The sequence below is a fragment of the Rana temporaria genome, chromosome 3 (genome assembly GCF_905171775.1).
Source record: "Rana temporaria chromosome 3, aRanTem1.1, whole genome shotgun sequence".
NCBI lineage: Eukaryota > Metazoa > Chordata > Amphibia > Anura > Ranidae > Rana > Rana temporaria.
The window spans coordinates 329,851,823-329,875,354 of NC_053491.1; the positions used below are offsets into that span (position 1 = coordinate 329,851,823).

The 23,532-nt window shown below is 38.5% G+C and overlaps 1 protein-coding gene across 2 annotated transcripts in view; it reads right to left on the reverse strand.

Annotated features, from left to right (window-relative positions):
- Positions 1–23,532, reverse strand: part of FLT4 (fms related receptor tyrosine kinase 4) — a 340,007-nt gene that overhangs the window by 119,795 nt on the left and 196,680 nt on the right. For both annotated transcript variants that reach the window (XM_040345001.1, XM_040345000.1), the window contains exons 3-9: positions 18,809–19,083; positions 18,042–18,151; positions 13,742–13,904; positions 10,695–10,834; positions 8,357–8,528; positions 6,450–6,567; positions 3,936–4,111 (exon numbers count right to left, since the gene is read on the reverse strand). In XM_040345001.1, coding sequence (XP_040200935.1) covers positions 3,936–4,111; positions 6,450–6,567; positions 8,357–8,528; positions 10,695–10,834; positions 13,742–13,904; positions 18,042–18,151; positions 18,809–19,083 — 1,154 coding nt within the window. The remainder of the gene's footprint in view (positions 1–3,935; positions 4,112–6,449; positions 6,568–8,356; positions 8,529–10,694; positions 10,835–13,741; positions 13,905–18,041; positions 18,152–18,808; positions 19,084–23,532) is intronic.

Sequence of the window (23,532 nt, forward strand, 5' to 3'; positions counted from 1 at the left end):
GTTCACTAAGGTTTTTTAACAAACCTCTGAGGGCTTCACAGAACAGATGTATTTATTCCGAGATCTATTTACTAATTAGGTGACTTCTGAGAGCAATTGGTGCCACTATATTTTAGTTAGGGGTATCAGAGTAAAGGGGGCTGTATACAAATGCACGCCACACTTTTCAGATTTTTATTTGTAAAACATTTGAAAACCATTAAACATTTTCCTTCCACTTCGCAATCATGTGCCACTTTGAGTTGGTCTATCACATAAAATCCCAATAAAATACATTTATGTTTTTGGATGTAACATGACAAAATGTGGAAAATTTAAGGGGTATGAATACTTTTTTAAGGCACTGTAAATGCTACGATTGTATCCATACTGTTTCCCTACAGGAATTTTGTAAGTACGTCCTTTTATCCTATGCCAATAAATATTTTATCGTACTGCACTATGGAGGCACCTTCTTTGTTTCCGAGAGTTGCTGGAGCCGTGTGAGCCATATATGGCCGGAGGGAAACCTACTTTACTTCCCCAATGCTCTATTTGACCACCTGTGATTCAGTGGTCAATTTTGTCTGGTAAGCAGCTGATGTTATCTGTGTAGGATGTGGAGCATGACCTTTCTGGCTGTGGATTTCATCTAACATCACAGATTTCTTCTCTTGTTTGTTACCTTATCATGGAGCACCGAGGAGAACTGTATTTTAAATAGCTTGGACTTGGTTTTAATGGACTTTATTTTTGACCAATTTTTCACATGTATTATATCCAACTAGTTATGCTTCAATTTTATGAACAGCGGTGAGATCATCTCTTGCCAAACCTTTCTTAACCTATTGTGTGATCAGTTGTCATTTTATTAGCGCTGCACTTTATCTACTATGGAACTTTTAGTTTGACAACATGTGAAGTCCTAAAATACAAGACTGCACTTTATATTGAGTCATGCTTTTGGGTAAGATAGAATAGGGTAAATAGCGATGTCAAAAGCAACAAGTAGATTTAATCGTTATTAAAGCAGAACTGCCATGGAAATGCTCCAAGCAAGATTTCTGTTAAATGCACCACACTAAAAACAACAGATGTGAACTGTGTTGTATTTGCTGGTTCAGCAATGCAGCTTCCTATTCATTTCTCCAGCTCCAACCTAATTACTGGATGATGATTCAGCAGCATCACTTCTCTTCAGTTAGGGTGAAGGACTAAGAAGCAATAAACGGAACCAGATAATAACAGCATGATCATCCTGTGTTCCTGAACTATACGGCAGAGGTGTGTACATACTTAAACCAGACCTGCGGGCCCCTTTTTACGTTGTCTAGCTTTCCGCTAGGCACGGTAATCTGTGGACCAGTGCCTAGGTGCAACAACACACTTCACACAGATAAATGGGAGAACTGAGTCGGGTTCCTCCATTCATCTCTATAAAGCGTAAATTTGCCCTTATGAAGTCACTTGCTGTCAACTTCTTCTGTCTTTAGACACAGACCTGCTGCTTCATGTACCAATTCTACTGTAGTCTAATGAAGGTAATGTACTTGTTTTGCGGGCAGTTTTACAACTTTCCATCATATTTTAACCACAGCATTCTATTCATGATTACATTTATTTTCCATCGTCAAGTGACTGACTAAACACAATGGGTGAAGAAATTGCAACTGGAAAATGCCTTTTGACTGCCAACCAATTTCATTCACTAGTTCAATCACCTGAGAAACAAATGGGTGGAATGCTCCAAAACATCAATCAAAATTGTCAAATTTATAACCAGCAGTGACTTGCTTAAAAAGGTATCCCTATTAACTATTCAGAATGATCTCCAGCCAAAATGTTTTACTTTGTTTTGAACAGACTAATGAATGGTTAGAGCCTTTGTTGGGTTTTTATTGCCATATGTATCCCTGTTGGAGACATTTCTGCCTACTTCCTGACTAAAGAGGAAGCAAGGGTTGAACCCACTAATAAGGACAAAGACAAAAACACATTTTACAATGGGGAAATGTTCAAACTCCAAACACTGTATTTATTCTGTACTGTTCTGTACTTACTCAATCACAACTAGGGTTAGCCTTGTGTTTGCTCTGATCTGTGTTCAGGTCTGAACTATGAATTCAGCTGTCATTCTTGGACCAATAAGCCCCAGACAGAGGATTTCCCTGCCCATAGCTGACATACACAAGAGGGCAGTGATGCTTGTGACATCACTGACCTAATATGGCCACATTGTCATATTACGTCTATAATGTCATGACCGTTCCTCCTCTTTTGTGTACATTAGTGTACACTGTGTCCAGGAATGGCAGCTGACTTTCGGGTTCAAGCACAAACCTGGTTCAGAACAAACAAAAGCTCATCTCTGGTCGCAACCTCAACCACATTTCTAGTAAGAATAGTAAAGACATGAAATAAGAGAAAATCTCCCCAATGGAGTCATAGACAAACATTAACTCTTCCCCACTTTACCAAAAAAAATAATAATATTTGTTTGGGCTTTAACTCCATGAACCACCAATCAGCTTCATAAGATGTGAGAAATATTTCCTACAGTAACACTTTAGGGTCAATTTCAGGCAAACATAGACATCCTTTGGTTTATTGTATAAGTCCTTCAAAAGTCATGAAATCATGTTTCAGTCCTCCTAAAACCTGTCTTATAGCTGTAAAGGTGATCTTAAGAGTATGTACAGTACTATGCTTTACAAAACATGTATTTGATTTTACTTTGCTTTATTTTTCAAACTATCTTGAAGAACACCAGCATCAGCTGAGCGTCATCCTCCACCAACCAAAGCATATATGAAGTTTCTGTGTGATTCTCTTGAAGACTCTGGGTGACCCCATAATTAAAGCTCCGTGCTTGGGGACCCTGGGATTACACTAAACCCCTTAGCACTCAAGTTCAAACACTGAGATTCTACAGTTGTGGACAATGACCTTAACATCTGCATATAATCAGATACTAAGTTTGTATAAGGAATGGATGCAGCTAAGACCTTGAAGAATGATGGTAATTTTGGAGCATTACCAAAAAGTTAGTTCACCCATAAAAGTTGTTCACTAACAAATGTGATATTTGTTTTCATATCACATGAAAATCTTATTAGCTAGTTCATATACTTTAAGCTGTGTTATTTCGACTTCACTGATAAACACAGGTTGCTATGGAATCTGGAAGAATGGCCACATTTTTCAAATACATTTTGTGCTGTAAATTGGAAAAGTAAAATACGTTATACGAATTGTATTTATAACCTCAATCCTATTTTCATCTACAGCTTTTACCATTGTGTATTCCTTCTGCCCATTAAGTATCGATCATACAAGGAGCACAGAGGGGGAGATTTACTAAAACCGGAGCCCATAGAATCTGGTGCAGCTGTTCATAGAAAACAATCAGTTTCTTAATTTAGTGTTGACAATACCACCTAGTAGCTAATTGGCTACTAGACACACATTTTCTCTGCTCCAGTTTTGGTAAATCTCCCCCAAAGTATCTACAGAATGCTCTTTATATTTCAGTAAACAGGAATTCTGTGGACACAACATTTACAGTCCTCACATTACAATAGTCAAGCATCAATATTGCCCACAAGGTAACACATATATACTAATGCAACAACATGGTTGAGTGGAATCCAGTTATGGTCCACATTTAAGAATTCCTATCATTATACTATAATTATACCAAATACATTTCTATTATAGCATGACTTTTAGCAGGAATAGGCTTTTGCATTTGCAGATGATGTGTTATGCTGTGTTGTGAAGCTGTGGTACACATTTCTTATGGCGGCTCAGAAGAGATTAAATACGTCCTTGAATGAATCCCTGTTAAAACATATGAGATCTAGAAGAATTTAAAAAGTTGAACATTTCTTCCCAACCTAAGAAAAGTTGTACTTGGCTTAAAACTGGATGTTTTCTTTATTTGACCCTCCACTTACCATTCACTGCAAGTTGTAAAGTGACCTGCTCCATCAATTCAGCCTGCTCATTCTTCAGCACCAAAGTGTATCTTCCAGCATCCTGTTCTACCACTTCCCTGATCTGCAAAAAGTGAAGAGACTGGCCGTACTTTCCGTAAGTGCTGCTAAATGTTATTGGCTTCCCATCTTTAAACCTGTGAAAGGAAATGGAGGTAAAATTCCTATTGTGCTCAGCATATTTCACAAACGTTTACAACTTGGCTTTTGGTCAATTTCCATTTCTATGCCAGCTGACTGCAAACCTACCTAAACTAAGATGCAAATAATTTAATATAGGAATAACATTAGTCAAACTCCTTGTTCCAAGGAATAGGCGATCATTAAATGCTCAAAAAAGCGCTGGTATTTTTTCCATAACATTCTAAAAGGGCACAGACATGAAGTAATGTATTGCAACTGGGGATGAGCACAGTGATTCAGGTTAAATTGATTTTGCCACAAAATAACCAATTTTACCACCAAAGTTTTGGGCTGCTGAAATGAAAGAGATATGCTCCTGTATTCTTCTTGATTTAGAGGGTTTTTTTTTTAATCTATTTAATTATGTGTGTGCGTGAGTTCTTTTGTTTAGTTTTGCCTTAATTTTGCCTTAACTAGTGACTTGCTAAAATGTCTGAAATCTTCCTTTTTTGTTTAATTATTGGTGGTTATGACTTGTTCTACTTTGAGTACTGCACCTTGCCTGAATTTTCTTTTAAATTTGTTGAGAAAAAAAAAAACAATCTCAGGTAAAATCAAACTTTTTTGCAGGTTCCTTCAGCAAGATTTTTCTCTGTTCTAAAGAAACAAATGTTTGTTTCCCATGTTCTTTGTCGTACTGGGGTTTATTTACTAAAACTGAGGAGTGCAGAATCTGGTTCAGCTGTGTATGGTAGCCAATCAGCTTCTAACCTTTGGTTTGTTTGAATAAGCCTCGACAAAAAAAAACTAGAAGCTGATTGGTTTCTATACAAAGCTGCACGAGATTTTGCACTCTCCAGTTTTAGTAAACCAAACCCGCTGTTTCTGAATAGGAGAGCCTGTCTTCATTATAACCATCTGAGCATCTCAGTATTAAAAGATGCATTGTCTACATCATTTTAGAAGTGAAAACATAGAGATTATTTCACCTATTATAAAACTACTGCAGAGAATGTCTGAAATTGTATTTGTATCTCAGTCTTCTGGGAAATCATTGTGCCAATTAAACAAGGAAGTGTAATCCCTGATAGTATTCTGTACACAAGGGTCTATAGATCACCTCCAGGTAACCATGCTGTAAGGAAATTAATTTTTTATTTTTTTTTGAAAATCATAGCATCCACTAATTGAAATTGAAAGGCAATTTAAAATTACACATTTTTCATCATATTAAATTGTAAGTTAAAACCACTTGTGTAACTACTGTATATGCCATGCAATAACATAGTTTAGGAGTTTCCCTTTAAAATATAGAAACAATAGACAGCAAATTAATATCTATATTGCTAATTATTTGTTTTAGCTATTTAGCTCAAATGTTATGTGAGCAAAACAAGCAAAGTACATCAAACAGTACATCTACTGAATAAAACATTTGAAAAACTACAGAAAAGGGTTGTGCAATGAACTCCAGCATTGAACTGCACCCTTTTGTGACCTGAGTTCATTAATGCCTAGAAGAAGTCCAAGACAAATTTAGCAGCATTAAGATGAAGGGATGAAGGGCAGGAATGCCCAAAATTGTCTTCTTGAAGTAGACTCTTATGTACCATAACGTGTGGAAAATAACATTTTGTAATTAAGCATCTTGGAATGTTTTTGGAATTTTGTATTATGGAGCAAAGTGGAATCTGCTGGAGGAACGCACCCATGTTTAATTGTAGGTAAAATAAAAACTCTTCTCTTCATAAAACATATTTCATGTGTATATAGCCTCTGACCAAGAAATTTTGAAATGGAAGGTTAGTAAAAATAACCTTTCCACCCATGCCCATGATGATCTATGTTCCCAGGAAGTGAACATTGGGCATCATACACCCAGGAAAAGAAGGGGCACTGGATTATGCAGAGGAATTTATCAGAGGGCAGTTTTTGAGAATAGGTGTATATTACAGGTAAATGACGTTTTAAATAATATTTTAATTTAAGCTTGAGTTCAGTAGCTTAGCTTTAAGATGTTGTAGTAACATCTCATGTAGCCCTAGCAGTGTTTGTTATAGCCCTCTGTTGGATAGTTTAGTCTGCATGCAAACATGGAGAACAATATAAAGATTTGAAAAATGAAAACATACTGAATACTGTTATTACATTATTAGATATTAGGCTGCAAACACTTCCTTCATTTCCATGAAAATACTAAGCAACTGGTCTTTACATAATGCTCAAAACTACGGGGGTGAGAGCTTTTAAAGAACTGTACATGCCTTGAATGAGAATACTGCATTGTAGCCAGTAATAGTGGGCAGACATATCTTTAGCAAATATATAAATAAAAATAATTCTTGACTATACCACTGAAATGTTGGAGTTGGATAGGCAGTGAGTTTCACTGGCAGTTTTGCCATCTTGTCGCCAGCTGTGGCTTCAAAGACTGTGTCCTCCTTTGTTTCCACAGAGATAAAAGGATTTTCTATGTAGGAAAAGAAAGTAAATAGCAAGTGAGAAATGAAAGTATAACTTTTCTATAAATAAACACCCCCCAAAAGACTAAAGTTGAACTAAAGACAAGTAGAAAAATCCACAGTTTAAATATATACAGTATACTAAATGTGGACTCATTACGCTATGACCCTCCTTCTTGTAATGATGTTTAGAGTGTTTGACTGACAGCACTGTGCTAAGCAAATGAACCCAGGTTTAGATATGTTATCAATTTGTAATATACATTTAATAAAAAAGTTCCAGAAAATATAAAGTTGCAAAAGTCTACTTCCATAGAGTCCTTCTTAAAATCTCCCACTATAAAATCAGAATTTGCTGCCAATAAAATCCTTTGCCAATACTCTGTTCTGCATTTTGTGAATTAAGACAGTTAAACCAATAGAAAGTCTACGGGGATCTCTTGAGTACCAAAAGTGGAGCCAGAGCCAAGAACTGTGCTGGCGACATGGACCAGTGGTTCTAACCAAGCGATTAAAGCAGCAGATCTTAAGAAGAACTAAATGGAGATCTGTGTAACTTAAATACTGATTTACATTTCTTGGAGATCATCTTTAATAATGGTTAATTTAATATATATACTATACTATATTAATATATAGTGCAAATATATATATTTTTTAATCTGTCTGGGATTTAGGAAAAAAGAAGATCTCAAGCTTGAGACTAGTCACCTATCATGATGATACGTTATTATGTTATTGAATAAAAAAGCACCATCATCTTCTCTGGCACTATGTAAACGAAGAAATACATACAAAGGTAGCTTTTACAGATAATATAACTATATAACATATTTCCTGTGGCTAACTGTATATAATTGAATAGCAAAACATTAATTAACAAGATGCAAGAACCTTATCTATTTGAGCTTTCAGTGTAGAGTTTAGAAAATGTATGGTCAGCCAAAGTACAATATTATGAATGAATAATTATGATATTATCAATGAATAATTCATGTTTGCTTCACAAGTCATTTGCAAGCGTACTTTAGCAGACCAAGGACATTAGGACAATAACCAGATCAACCACACACACATTGCAGTCAACATTCCAGACAGCCAAGTGTGTCCCACTGGCCATTCCACAGAGCCATGGGTATTTATGAGTTTATCTAATTATCATACTAATTTAACACATGTGCTAATCAAATTTTAAGTTAGGAAATGTTTGTAAAAAAAACATATCTTAACTTAATGTATATTTGCCGATCACTGCAATAACACACCAGAGGAACTTGTAGAGGACACACAGGGGATCATGTCTCAGGTTAAATGACTCTATGTTTCAGTCCCTACTTTTCATCATCAAGAAAGATGAAAGTCCCAGAAGTGGCTAGCGGCCGAATAGCGCCGGATAAAAATGATGGCGCTTAAACTAGCAGTGTTTTATCGTCAACGTCCGCCCAGTGTGAAAGCAGCCTTAAAGACAGGATCTCTCCAGAGCCTAGAACAGCTAAATGACATCAGCCGATAGTGGACTTCAGCCCGCTGTCAGCTGAATATGGGTCACACGAGTGCAGAACAAAGTGCACTACTGTGATCCACAGGAGAAGTAGGACCAAAACAGCTCTGGCCATATTTTTTCTTTAAGCTTATTTGCAATATATATATAGATATATATAGATTGGGTTAATATAACATAAATCATTTTTTAAATGCTCTTCAAGCTTTATCCCTTGGAGCTTCTTTCTACAGTAATTTAGCTACAATACCACTACGTAATAACCCGCACTGTTCACTGTCCCATTCATTCTGTACCGTGCACAATGACCTCGTTGCTCTCCTGGTAGTGCCAATTCTCATTTATTGCATGACACACATACTTCCCGAGGTCTGATTGATTTACTTCAGGCAGGATAAGAGTGCTGTACATTTCTGTGTGGTCATTCTGGGGGCGACGATCGGACTGTTCTATTACAGGGCGGTTGATCTGCAAGGATTAAAAGCAGCAATCATTTATTATTTGTGATTAAAGCATATCAAAATCAAGTTTACTCTAAAACATATATATATATATATTTCTGTTCTAGTGTGACTACTTTCACACAATGGTGGATGATTAGTGAAGGATCAGTGTTGTCACCCTTGGACAGGATATTCCATTTATTTTTCTCCATAACATATTGAGGAGATGTTTTTTACCCTAGAGAAATTGCAGCTCAGTAAGAGAGCACAGACAGCTATTAGCTACAGTATTAGATTTCTGACAGGATGAACTGGTATTTTTTTTCACTGTAGTTAAAGAAAAAACTAATAACATTACTCTTGACCCTGCCTTCTGAAATTGCTAATTATCTGGTTGTCATGTTGATCCAATAGCTTTAACACATAATTATGCAATTCAGGAGACCCGTCCTAAGTTTTACAAGCTGCATGCTCGTTACAGGTCAGAGATATATAAAGTATAGAAGTCAGATATTGCTATACAACTGACATTTTAATAAGGTCAACCATGGCAGCTTACATATTTCTCAAAATTATAGGTTTCCTTTAAGAACATTTTGGATTCTGAATTGTTCAACATATTGTGTTCAATATATTCTATTTGTCAAATGTTTTGCTCACTTTTACCAGTACACAGGAAGCTACCAGATTGTTTTATAATGACGGTATAATACTCCAGTCATCATAGCATGCCTAGTAGTTAGAAAAAGAAACATTAACTGCTTTCAGGATTACTAGCCATTTCTCGATACAAAACAGGATATGCGAACTCGCTAAACATGCCAGGGATGTTGTTATGCTTTTGCTCAGTTATGTTTATTCTCCTTTACCCCCCTGCATCTGTTTATCTGGATTCCCTTCCTTTGTTTTCTCTTGGTATTTTTCAGCAGTTAGTGTAGTACAGGGGTTCCAAAACTTTATAAACAAAAAACTAGTTTTCTGTCCTATAGAGTGTAGGGGGCTGCACTCTGGCCAGTGGGAATAAAAATATGACTCAATGTTGGTGGTCAGTGGGAGAAAAAAATGACCCAGAATTGATCTCAAGGGAACGAATAGTACCCCATCATTTGTCTCAAGGGGAGAAAAATTACCTCAGAACTGGTCTCAGAAGAAGGAATAGTTCCCCATCATTGGTCTCAGTGGAAGGAATAGTTCCTGATCATTGTTTTCCATGGGAGGGATAGTTCTCTAACATTGGACTCAGTGGGGGCAATAGTGCCACATCTTTGGTACCATTGGGAAGAATGGTTAATGGTGCTTGAGCAATAAGGTCCCATCATTGTTGTCAGTGGGAGGATTAGTGCCCCACCAGTATCAGTGAAAGAAATAGTGCTACAAGGGCCAGTTAAATGAGAAAATAAAGGGTTGCAGTTTAAGGGACCACTTGTGTAATAGATGGCAAAAGTACAGTAGCATCTATTTTTATTTTACTAGCATTTATTTTCTGGGTGGGTTCTTTCCTTTACACATCATATTTGGACACTTTGGGCCAATTACCAACCATTACTCCAACCATGTGATGGCCAACCAACATCTGCCTACAACTTCTGCTGGTCTTTTCCCAGGAACATTGCCTTCCGTGTCCTAGACTGGGTGGCCACTGATGGTGTAACTCCAGTGATGTCTTGACACTTGCCTCCATTATCAACATATACTCTAAAGGAGCTCCACCATTATTGTGGCCGAATGCCACTTTTTCTGGGGTCTGGCCACGGTCTATGTGGTTCTCTTTCAGAGCATCTGTTTTTCATATTTTACCCAAGGTCTAGCATTCATTCTGAATGAGTTCCTTTAAATTTGATAGTTTAGTCACTCTAATATTGTGTATATTTATTTGGGGTTAACTTTGATCTATTGTTTTGTCAGTTGCATATTTAAATCCCAGGTCTTGACCACACCAGTGAACTTTACTGGTGATCTGATATCCCATTATTGCCGTTCAAATACCTAGACAGATGCTTCTGTTACAGATTCTGTTACAATTTTTTCTCTCATTTTTATTGATAGACATTTTTTCTCACTTTTGTTATATTACTGTATGTATATATATATATGCGTGTGTGTGCAGTATATAGACATACATAAACAATCCAGTTCACTAACTAGGGATAACAACTTATTTGGGGCAGTTTAGAAATATATATTATTTTACCTGTTTGCCAGGGTAATCCCAAGTAAAGTAGACTGGAGTATTAAACTCAGCAATTACAGTACAGTTCAGTACAAGTTGATCTCCTACTAGCAGCTCCACTGTGTCCTTAGGAGATAGGTACATGTCATAGAAATGGTAACCTATAAATAAACGTAAAGATATATATATATAAATATATTGTAGCACTCAAGAAAAAATTTAAGCTGGGTTCACACTAGTGCGAATTGGATGCGGATTTCCCCCACATTCAATTCGCATGACAGGAGATTGTGACTGGCTCTTAAAGTGGATATAAACCCACTCTCATCCTTTCTAAACTACTGCCATAGTGGTTATCTATAAGGATATACATGTCTCCTGCATGTATCCTTACCTGTCAAATGTCTCCCCTCTGTCTGTTATAAGAACTGAAAAACTGCAGATTCTGTGGGTGGATCTGTTGTCTGGAGCTCTGTGGGTGGAGTTGTGATGTCAGTAGACTCCCCGCCCTCCTCTACACTCCCCTTGTCAACATGCATTTTTTCCTGTGTATTCCTTATGCCCCGTACACACCATCACTTTATGTGATGAAAAAAAAATGAAGTTTTTAAAAACGTCACTTTAATTGACCGTGTGTGGGGGAAAACGTTGTTTTATGTCTTCTAAAAAACGACCAAAAAAAATTGAAGAATGCTTCAATTTTATGTGTCGTTTTTCAAAACGTCAACTTTTACTTCACAGAAATTGACCGTGTGTAACAACGTTTTTTCACCCGCGCATGCCCAGAAGCTACTTATGAAGCAAGCTTCAATGGAAAAAGTGGTGAGAACGTAGCCCCGCTTTGCTAGAACATTGTGAGAAAAACGATGGTGTGTAGGCAACTTCGTCTTTGAAAATTGAAGTTTCAAAAACGTCATTTTTTACTTCACAGAAAATGTCGTTTTTTTTCATCACATAAAGTGATGGTGTGTACGCGGCATTACACTAAATTTTGCTATGATCACTAACATCCAGTCAAAATCCAGAAAAGTAACCACATGACTTTAGAAAAGGAGTGGGGGTGGGATTAAAAAATAATGCCTGTCTCCAGGCTAGTGCATGAGATATGTAAATAACCTGTCACTCACAGCAAGGGGGCGGAACAGACTAATGCCCCGTACACACGGTCGGTTTGGTCCGATGAGAATGAACCGAAGTTCATTTTCATCAGACCAAACCGACCGTGTGTATAGGCTATCGGTCTGTTTTCCTTCGGTCCAAAATTTTAAAACATGCTTCAAAACCGAACCGATGGACCGCTGCCCGATCGGACCAAACCGATGGTTAGTACAGAAAAGCATTGGTTCAAAACCCGCGCATTCTCAGAATCAAGTCGACGCATGCTTGGAAGCATTGAACTTCGTTTCAGCACGTCGCTTGTTTGACGTCACCGCGTTCTGACCCGATCAGATTTTGGACTGACGGTGTGTACACATATCAGGCCGTACAGCCACTTCAGAGGTGAACCGATGAAAACGGTCCGTCGGACCATTTTCATCGGTTTTGTCCGACCGTGTGTACAAGGCCTAAGGTTTTTCTCTGTAAGCCCGTTTTATTTCACTGAATAAAAAAAGAGGATTGCTCAGAGCTGGATTAACTCTGTGTGGCAAGACTGGGCATAGATGATAGGAAATCTTATACTGTACATTGTGACATCAAAAAATAAATAAAATAATTTCGGGTTTACATCCACTTTAATGGAGCCAGTTCACACATCTCCAGAGCGGCTGCAGACCGGATTGCACAGGTGTTTTGTGTGGCTCCATTTCAGGTCTGAATTCAGGCAAAAATTTGGGCCTGATTTGTCCCTAAAATTGAGAACAGGGACATACCGGACCCCTGCTGTCAGCTGCATTCATGTTTAATCTGAAATCAAAAGACTTGCGAAATAAGGCAGCATAAAAAGCAATGTGCAAAATACAGGACTTTTTATTGATTTGCTTATGCTGGAGTCACAGGAGTTAAATATTTTTAATGGTTGCAATTTCAATTTTATTTTATTGTTAAGGGAAACACACTCTGCTTAGTTCTCTACACTTTTTTTTTAAAAGTTTACTCCAGTCAACTTGTTTTAGACATAAACAGAAAATGGAAGAGGTAAAATTTGTGCTGGGTTTTTATTTCTATATGTGACCTCAGTGGGAAGCTCCCCAGAAGGACTATTTGGACTCTGTTATAATTTTGTGGCTATATTGAAGTGCTTGTTTGATGGATATATTGTTTTGACTATAAAGATCTATGTATCACAATTGTTGCAGTTTGTTTTTGATTAGAATTGCACTTTGCACTACAGTATATGTGATATAATTGAAAAATAATGGTGTAACATTTAAATAGCAATTATGTTTGTATAAGTGAAAAAAAAGAGCTACACCATTTTGACATGTTGACAGTTGTTCTAATGCCGCGTACACACGACCATTTTTAATGGTCTAGAAAAAACAACGTTTTTTTCAACCCGATTATTGTTAAACCGGCCTTGCCTACACACGATCGTGAAAAAAAAAATGCTCTAGCAAAGCGCGGTGACGTACAACACGTACGACGGCACTATAAAGGGGAAGTTCCATTGGGATGGTGCCACCCTTGGGGCTGCTTTTGCTGATTTTGTGTTAGTAAAAGACGATTTGCGCTTTTCAGTCTGTTACAGCGTGATGAATGTGCTATCTCCATTACGAACGCTAGTTTTACCAGAACGAGCGCTCCGTCTCATAACTTGCTTCTGAGAATGCGCGGTTTTTTCATGTCGTTAAAGCCCACACACGACCATTTTTTACGACGTTAAAAACGACAACGTTAAAAACGCAGTGAAAATTTTGAGCATGTTCTAAATTTTTAATGCCCATTTTTTACGTTGTGAAAAATGCTCTGGAGCCCATGATCGTTTTTAATAACATAAAAAAAATGACATTTTTTACATCCCGAAAAACGGTCGTGTGTACACGGCATTAGTCTTTCCTGCTCTATCCAAAATTAAATGAACAGTTTTGGCTAAAGCTGGTGTCTACATAGGCTGGTTTAATTCCTACCTGTAAAATGGACAAAGAAATAATTTGACGAATGTTCCTTCTTGTCAATGATTGTCAGACATTGTACCATGAGAGCATCTCTTATCCAGTCGGCAGGGACCAACATTCCTTCCTTGTTGTCCCATAAGACACTCTTGCCATCCGGTATAATAACAGAAGTATGCTAAAAAAGAACACATGATAGATACATGAATATTGTTTATATCAAGAGCTTTATTAACCATTTTAACTGGATTCCGACAGGAAAACAAAATTATGAATTTCATATTATTCATTACTCCAGGTTTTTCTCTAGCTCGCCCATTCACCTGTCCCCTAATTAGTGTTTTTAAAGTGAATCACCAGTCAACACAATTTTTAGGTTGAAGTGGGAAAGGGTTAAAACTTCTGTCTATTGTCCCACTGGGCAGACTTTTCTCAATTTCCATGTGGTAACTGGAACAGCTAATGAGGTGAAATTTTGTAAGGGGACACAGGCAGCAATACAATTTTTACAGAGGTTCTACACTTCTCATCCCAAAAAAAAAAAAAAAGAAAAAAAGGTAGATGCCTATATTTTCTTTTAAAAAAAATGCCTACACAGTGCCTAACCCCAGTGATCTGATTATTGGAACCACCTCTGTAGAATGAAGGCTAACAAGCTGAGATCCCAATACCAAGAGCAACATAGGAAAAAAACATACAGCTATGATGTACTGCTATGCCAACAATGCAAATCTATTTTATCCCCTCTACATCTAGCACCTTACTTGATCTAGAGTAAGGTAAAGACATTCTAAAGTATGTGTCGCTTTGTACCAATAGGAAAAACAACAATAGAAATAGCTGGTAAGGAGATGGTTACAATCAGATGATTAACGATTACAGTTCCTCTAATAGATAGAAAACACTCTGATCCTAATAATCCCTTTGTCTTTACGGTTACAATCTCCTGAGCATAGGCCTCGTACACACGACCGAGGAACTCGTCGGAAAAGACACATTGTTTTCCTCGACGAGTTCCTTGTTAGGCTTGTCGAGAAACTCAACAAGCTTTCTTTGTGTACACACTGTCAAGACCAAATCTCGTCGTTGAGGGGAAGTTCGATTCCACTGGCACAACCCTTGGGGCTGCTTTTGCTAATCTCATGTTACTGGGTGTTAACTAAAAGTTTAGTAGGAGACGATTTGCACTTTTAAGTCTGTTACAGCGTGACAAATGTGCTATCTCCATTACAAACCCTACTTTTACCGAAGGTGCGCTCCCGTCTCATACGTCATTCTGAGCACGCGCGGGTTTATTAGCATACACACAATCATGTTTCTCGTCGAAACCAGCCCGACGGAGAACACGACGAGGAAATTGAGACTCCCGTTGAGGAAAAATAGCTTATTTTTCCTCGTCAAGTTCCTCGACAGTTTTCTCGATGAAAAGCATACACACGACCGTTTTCCTCGGCAAAAAAGCTCTGCCACCAAGTTTCTTGATGGATTCTGTCGAGGTAACCGGTCGTGTGTACGAGGCCTTAGTCAGTGAACTCTTAAAAAGTTTTTGCCTAAACTGCCTTCCCTCCCCTTGAACATTAATAAGAGGGCGACCTGCACTCAGTGTGGCTTCTGTATTCCTTGGAGTCAGCAGGGACCTGTTCTGTATAGGTCCTAATGGAAAATACATCCCTATTCAGGCTTGCAAGTATACAGTTGTGCTATTGGGGCCTATGTACAACAGTCACATAAGCGGACAGGAGTGTCACTTGATGCAACATAGTATATATAACGATTATTTAGTATAGGGGCAGCAAGAGGGGACTATTAGAATTAAGGTTTGCTTCACACATTTTTATTGTGTTATCATACATGTCATCACTCGCTGCTCCAGGTAAGTAGCCTCTAATGATTCCTTTACAACTCCTCAAATCAGGTGCCAGACCAGCTTGCATACTGCACAATAGAAGTAAAGGAAAATCTGGATGGCTGCACTCCATCAATCCACTTTATTCAGCATAAACATTAAAACCAAATAACAGATGGAACAAGTACAGTGGGGGACAGGCAGGTAGATGCGTTTTACACTGGAGTCAACGCTTAATCATTACCCCTACACGTGTATTACAATACATTCTGTTGACACACTATCATTAACATTAGCATTATGGTAGGGAAGCCCATCATTTTAAATAGGTTCTCAACACACCTTTCCAAAAATAATAATAATAACAGACTCACGCTTGGCTAATAATATAATTATTACTATCTAGGTACTTATATAACGCCATCAACTTACGCAGAGCTTTTCGTATCTATTGTACATTCATATCGGTCACTACCCTCAAGGAGCTTACAATCTAATGTCCCTAACTCACATTTACTGTATATACTAGGGCCAATTTAGACAGAAGCCAATTAACCTACCAGCATATCAAGACTGCTGCATTAAAAAGTAGCTGAACACTTGACTACATTAACATAAACAATAAAAAAATTAAATTGTGCTGTCTCCAATTGTTTAAATAAAAATGGTATAAAAGACCCCAATATTAAACTATGAATTATAAAGTGAAAATGTTGATGTGCAAAAAAGCTATAATGAGAATAGGTGAAGGTGAAATTTTTCGTAAATCAATTATATCACATATAGTGCAAAGTGAAATTCTAATCAAAAACACGCCGCAACAATTGTGATAAATAGATCTTTATAGTCAAAACAATATATCCATCGAACAAGCACTTCAATATAGCCACAAAATTATAACAGAGTCTAAATAGTCCTGGGGAGCCCGCTGTAGAGTACATAGTGGAAGTTGGCGGAGAGTGTCCAGCTGTCCTGTGGTATTTTGTGAGCTTTGTTACTCTCTCACTAGTAGTGAATAGTGGATTTTGGAAGAAGGCAACCGATGATCCGATTCCTGAGACATTGAGTCAGAGCATTGGCTTGCTACTATCGGGACATCTGTGAACTGGGCTAGGAGTGAGCTGTGGCTTTCTTCACAGGGGATAGCTTTGAAGTGCATTTGACCCCACAGGGACCATAGAATCTGGTAAGCAGCCTGTTTGTCTGCACCTGCACTCTGGTGGAAATCAAGTGGTAGATTATCTGGGATCTATTTTATATAGAACACTAAAAGAGCACTTTTATTTCACCAAGAAGGACTATTTAGACTCTGTTATAGATACATTTTTTTTTTTACTATATCCCTGTCATATGCACATATAGGGCCAAATCCACAAAGATCCGGCGTAACTTATTTTTTTCCATTTATGTTACACTGCCTTAAAATTTCTACCTAAGTGCCCGATCCACAAAGCACTTACCTAGAAATTTTGGGCTGTGTAACTTAAATTCCGCCGGCGCAAGGCGTTCCTATTTTCATGGGGGTGATTCCCATTTAAATTAGGCGCGCTCCCGCGCCGGCCGTACTGCGCATGCTCGTGACGTCATTTTCCCAACGTGCATAGCGCAAAATTACGTTACGCCAAGCTTTGTGGATTGCGACGGGTCAATAAAGTTGCGTCGAAAAAAAAAAAAGATACGGCGGGAAAAAAAAAATTCAAAATTAAAAAAAAATCGCGTTGCTGGACAGAAAGGTCTGCTTTTACATGGTGTACTAACTTTACACCTTGTAAAAGCAGCCCTAATTTTGCGTATGCAAACTAAAACTTACGAAGAAAAAACGAAGCTGAAAAGCTTCGTGGATCTCCGTAAGTGCTAATTTGCTAATTTAAGTGCTAATTTGCTACATTTAAAAATGTCATTTTATTTCATCACAAAAAATGACCGTCTGTACGCGGCATAAGTCCCTTACACATGCCGGATCTTCTGCCTAACTATGGAAAACTGATTCTGTGGATCAGTTCCATAGTTAGGAACAGGGATACGACGGCGTAACAGCAGTTACGCCGTCGTATCCCTTTTGTGGATTTGGCCCTCATTTTTTATCACAATCATTGTGGCGTGTTTTTGATTAGAATTGCTCTTTGCACTTTCTGTGGTATAATTGATTAATGAAAAATTGAACCTTCACCTATCATCATTATAGCTTTTTTTCACATCAGCATTTGCACTTTATAATTCATAGTTTAATATTGGGGTCTCAACACACCTTGACTGCCATTTTGTTGCACACCTAAACTTTTGTTTCGTACAATACTGTACATTGCAGTTATACTGCTGATTATCACAATACACACTTCTGAATCTGGCCTAATTAGTTTCAAAGTTTACCTATTCATTGATGTCAGATGATTATAGTAATAAACATAATATAAAAATAGGATTATTATTTCCTCAGGTTTTTAACAGACATTTAGTACTATTGCATACCGTTTTCAGAGTGACATTTAGGTCTGGAATGGACACTTGACATGGGACTCTGGTTGTATTTTTATTTATTAAAAGAGTCCCAATTGGGTTGATGAATGGCCGTTCCCAATCTAAAATTAAAAGGGAAAAAAAAGCATATGAGTGACAGGAAGGTGAAGTTCCAGTCCACAAAAGTTAAATGTTTCAGAAAAAGAAGAAAATCAGAATCAGACACAACATTGGAAGGCTTGATGTGTTTTTAAAGGCCCATACACACAATCAGACTTTTTGACAACAAATGTCCGACGGATCTGTTTTTGTGGACAATCCGACCGTGTGTACGCTCCATCAGACAAACTTTTTCGTTTTTTTATCAGACAAATGTTCGCTGTGAGAACAGACAAACTTTCCGGCAACAAATGTCCTACGTCGGCTAATTTGATCGTGTGTACACAAGTCCATTGGACTTAAGTCCAAAGTACAAACACGCATGCTCAGAACCAATGCTAAAGATCAGACAACAATAGCACAAGTTGCCCAAAGGGTGGCGGTAAAGAGCAGAAAAACCACGTAGTACGTCTATTACGTCACTAGGTTCGTGTTTGTTTGCTGAAAAAGTCCTACCGTGTGTATGCAAACCAAGTTCACGGAATAACGCCCTTTGGAGCAAAATCCACGGAAAAGTCAGTTGGAGATCCGATCGTGTGTATGAGGCTTAAGAATTACAAAAGCCTGCTTGCATTCAGAGAACCCAGAGAAAACAAACTATTTAAATATTTTTGTCTTACCTTGTACAAAGGCATGAACACTTGCAGCAGTGGCACCTTTAACCTTAGCATTGATATATTTGTAATGGCAGCAATAAGATCCTGAATCGCTAGCAAGGGATCCTGTTAATTTGAAGAGTTTGCAGTATGGCTTACTGGATGTAGCTTCACAGTCTTCTACAATGACCTTTCTAGTGCTGTTTGGGCTGTTCAGCTCCAACTCTGAGGAGTCCTTTTCCTTTGTATCGGATTCTATAATACCTCCTGGCCACGACCACTGCAGGGGCAACTGTCCCCTAGATAAAACAAAAAGATGCTGCTGCAGTCAGTATGCCAATCATTAATGGCCTGGAATGACATACATTACAACTAAGCAGTTAACACTAACAGATATATTTGTAAAGCAGTGACTGTGACATTTGCCAAACATTTACAAGATCAAATTAGGTGAAAAACCTAGAGGGTTTACAACTCCTGTAATGCCGCGTACACACGATTTTAGTTTCCGATGGAAAAAGTCAGACGGAATTTTTTCATTGGATATTCCGACCGTGTGTATGCCTATGACTAAGCACTAGTTTCAGTGCGAAACGCGTCAGCAGTTGGGTTTTATTTTATTTTGCTGTGACTTGTAGTGCTGTCCTTCTTTTAATAAAGGCTATAGTTTGTTCAGAGTGCAGCTGTCCAGAGAATTTTTGTTCCTGCTTTGCGTGTGTATGCCCCATCGAAAATTCCGACTGTATGGAATTCCGACGGAGAAAAAAAACACGCATGCTCGGAAACAATTCGACGCATGCTCGGAAGCATTGAACTTCATTATTCTAGGCTCATCGTTGTGTTGTACGTCACCGTGTTTTAGACGGTCGTAATTTGGTGTGTCCGTGTGTATGCTAGACAGCTTGAGCGTAATTCCGTCGGAAAAACCCATCAGAGTTTATTCCGACGGGAAATCCGATCGTGTGTACAGGGCATAAGACTCACAAGTTAACTATGAGTCAAAACTACCCTGTTGGTAAATCCTCGCTAATTCAAAGCTGGGTGCTATAGACTGCAGTTCTGATCAGTGTAGTCTGATAGCAAGGAAGTCTCCTCACTGTAAGAATACAATGACACGGGTTGAATGCAAAATACTGACCTGATTACTTCATCAACACATTTTACGCATGTATCGTCAGCTTAAGAGACTAGTATCAAGAAAGATTCAAGGATTTTTGCTAATAGTATGTAAAATGGATTATTTTTGCATGAATATACAACAGCATTGAATTATGTTTTTATATCTGTCTGTAGCTCAGACTTAACTTTAGAAGCTACAGTAGAGTCAGTTGCTCATGGGCATGAACAAGATTACTGCATGCTGTATAAGCTGTATATTTAAACTACTGCTGCACAGGATCATGATTTTTAAAAGGGGCTTCTCATAGCTGTGACATTTAGGTGCAGGTCGGTGATATTTTGGCGCTGATATTACCAAGGCCAGAGAAGGTATGTGCACAGCAGTACTGTTTAAGTTAGGTTAGCTTTGTGCTAGGGTCATTGGGCCAGATTCACAGCAGTAATACGCCGGCGTATCTACTGATACGCCGGCGTATTTTCAAATTTGCCGCGCCGTATCTTGATTTGGAATCCTCAAACCAAGATACGACGGCTTTTGGCAAAGATCCGACAGGCGTACGGCTTTGTACGCCTTCGGATCGTAGGTGTAATTTTCTGGTGTCCGCTGGGTGGAGTTTGCGTCGTTTTCCAGCGTCGGGTATGCAAATTAGCTGTTTACGGCGATCCACGAAGGTACGCGCGTTCGTCGCATTCTCTTACGTCGTCGCTAGTCGGTTTTTCCCGTCGCAAACACAAGCCTGCTTTTTCATGGCTTACATTTAGACCAGCCATGTTAAAGTATGGCCGTCGTTCCCGCATCGAATTTCAATTTTTTTTTTTGCGTAAGACGTCCGGGAATACGAAACGACGTAACGCACGTCGCCGTTCAAAAAAAAACCTCGGGGGCGCCGTAATTTCGCGCAAAGCACGGTGGGAAATTTTCACACAGAGCATGCGCAGAACGTTCGGCGCGGGAGCGCACCTAATTTAAATGACACACGCCCCATTTGAATTAGGCAGGCTTGCGCCGGACAGATTTACATTACGCCGCCGCAAGTTAACACGTAAGTGCTTTGTGAATCAAGCACTTACGACGAAAACTTGTGGCGGAGTAACGTAAAGGGGATACGTTACGCCGCCGCAATTTTTCATGAATCTGGCCCAAAGTTTTTATTTCAGGGGGTTATATTTTGGGGAAGAGGTTGAGAGTGTAATGCCCTGTAAACACGATCTGTCAATCCGATGAGAACGGTCTGATGGATTTTTCCATCAGTTAACCGATGAAGCTGACTGATGGTCAGTCGTGCCTACACACCATCAGTTAAAAAAACGAACGTGTCAGAACGCGGTGACATAAAACACAACGACCTGCTGCAAAAAACGAAGTTCAATGCTTTCAAGCATGCGTCGACTTGATTCTGAGCATGCATGGATTTTTTACCGATGGACGTGCCTACAAACGATCGTTTTTTTTTAAACGGTTAGGTATCCATCGGTTAATTTTGAAATAAGTTTAAAATTTTTTAACCGATGGATAAATAACCGATGGGGCCCACACACGATCGGTTTGGTCTGATGAAAACGGTCCATCAGACCGCTCTCATCAGATTGACCGATCGTGTGTACGCGGCATTAGGATGACAGTGGGGAGTGAGATTAAAGTGGACCTTGCGCTCCATATGCTAGGTCCAACTATACAGTGAGGGTCCCTCCTTCATCTTAATCTGCTGCACAAACATCACCATTCCTGGTGAGATCCTGGGAACTTCCAAGTACCCATCATTTTGGAAGTATATGCTACAGCACATTGCAATATTGTTTGCCTACAGGATCTCATTGGAAGGATGGTGATCTCGCATTTGTGTAAGCGACTGGGCAAAAGTTGGAGTAAGGAAATAAATACATAAAAATATATATACGGTATGTATGTATATCTATATGTGTAGATATATCTATATATCTAGGTATGGATATATACTGTATATATTTCTATTTACAAATTTGAGCAAGGAATTACGATGAGAGAAGGGGTTTTCACTAAATGATCGGGCCTTACTTTCAAGCACTTTTTTTGTGTTGAAAGCCTCACACTGACAATAACTGCATGGGGAATTTGGCTTCACTATTATCATACTGTTTGGTTATAAGATGCAGCCTTTCTTTTCTCACATCCTGTTCTAATATGCACTTTTTAAATCTCTAGTTTGATTACAAACACTGAAAGACATAATATTTTAAGCAATTAAAAATGCGTAACCTTTGTTCTGGGGCACAGGAGTAGGGTACTTGGGGTACATTTTGTTTAAGAGTTCCTTATTTTGTAAATTTATTACATTTTTTTTATTACATCTTTCAATATTCTACTTTGTACTTTCCTTACTGCATGAACCCATTAGAGTCAAAATATCAATTCCATGATATAAATCACTTTATAAGGCATGTAAAATCACATTTATAACAATTCCTCATTTCACATTCACTCTTCATTTCACGTTTAATGGCCTTAGAGGGAATTGACATCCAGAGAAAACATTCAAAGAAAAGTAGCTGCTCCAGTGTTGTCCACAGCAGCCCGATCATTCCTCGCCAGCAATGAAAATGTTCTCGGAACTCAAGCTGATCTCACACCGAGATTATATGCTGAATCAGGACTTTGTGGTTCCAAATCCATGACTCAATCACAGGCTACATATTTTCCTAAAAATAAGAAAAAATATCCCCCCCATGCAGGTTGGAATCCTATTTTTTCTGCTGGATGAACATTCGCTATCTCCATACGGCACCTGCACCATACTGATTTCACAGTAAAGAGGGTTAATGTAATGCAGTCTTTTTAGGGGTGGTCTGCAGTTATGATAATCGCATGGTGCAGCTGAATTTAATTATAGAAGCATGAGAAAGCATTATAGGCATCAAATTTGAATCGGAAAACAGAGGGGGAGAGATGAGACGATTGGCTTACTTCCACTGAAGTTCCTTAGTGGGGAGAAAAACAATATCGACAGCCACCCAAGATTAGGAATGAATATAATAAGGTCCCTCGACTCCAGCTAAGGGTTCCCACCTTCAATAACAAGCAAGACGCTGGAATATGTTACGTGTGAATCGCAGACATTGTATGAATAATGCATTCAGTGACTGACAGAGTCTGTGGAATGAAAGGCGAAGCTATTTGATCTCAGGGCTTTCTTCTGTAAATGTGCAAACTTTAAAAAAAGTTCACTTCAGATCACTCTCTCTTTCCACTGCAGCATAAAAGAAGGGTTTATATGAAGGAAAAGATGTAGACAGCATGTCACTTCTGAAGGGCAACACGGTGGCTAAGTGGTCAGAACACTGCATGGAGTTTGTATGTGTGTATGTGGATTGCTTTCAGTAGATTTTGTGCCACACTCTAAAAACACACTGGGACGTTATTAAATGATATCTAAATTAGCCTTCAAGTGTGTGTCTGTGTGACTGTAGTAAAATCTTTAGCTTAAAAGCCCCTTTAAAGAAGAATTCCAGGTATGGAATTTTTTACAATGTTGCAGCTTGGACTGTGCATATACCATGCCCATGGGATCCCTCTAGAAGCTGGAAATCAGTGTAGTAGGCAATGCTATTTCAGTGATATCCCCTTACTTCAGGGTTCTTCAATGAATGCAAAG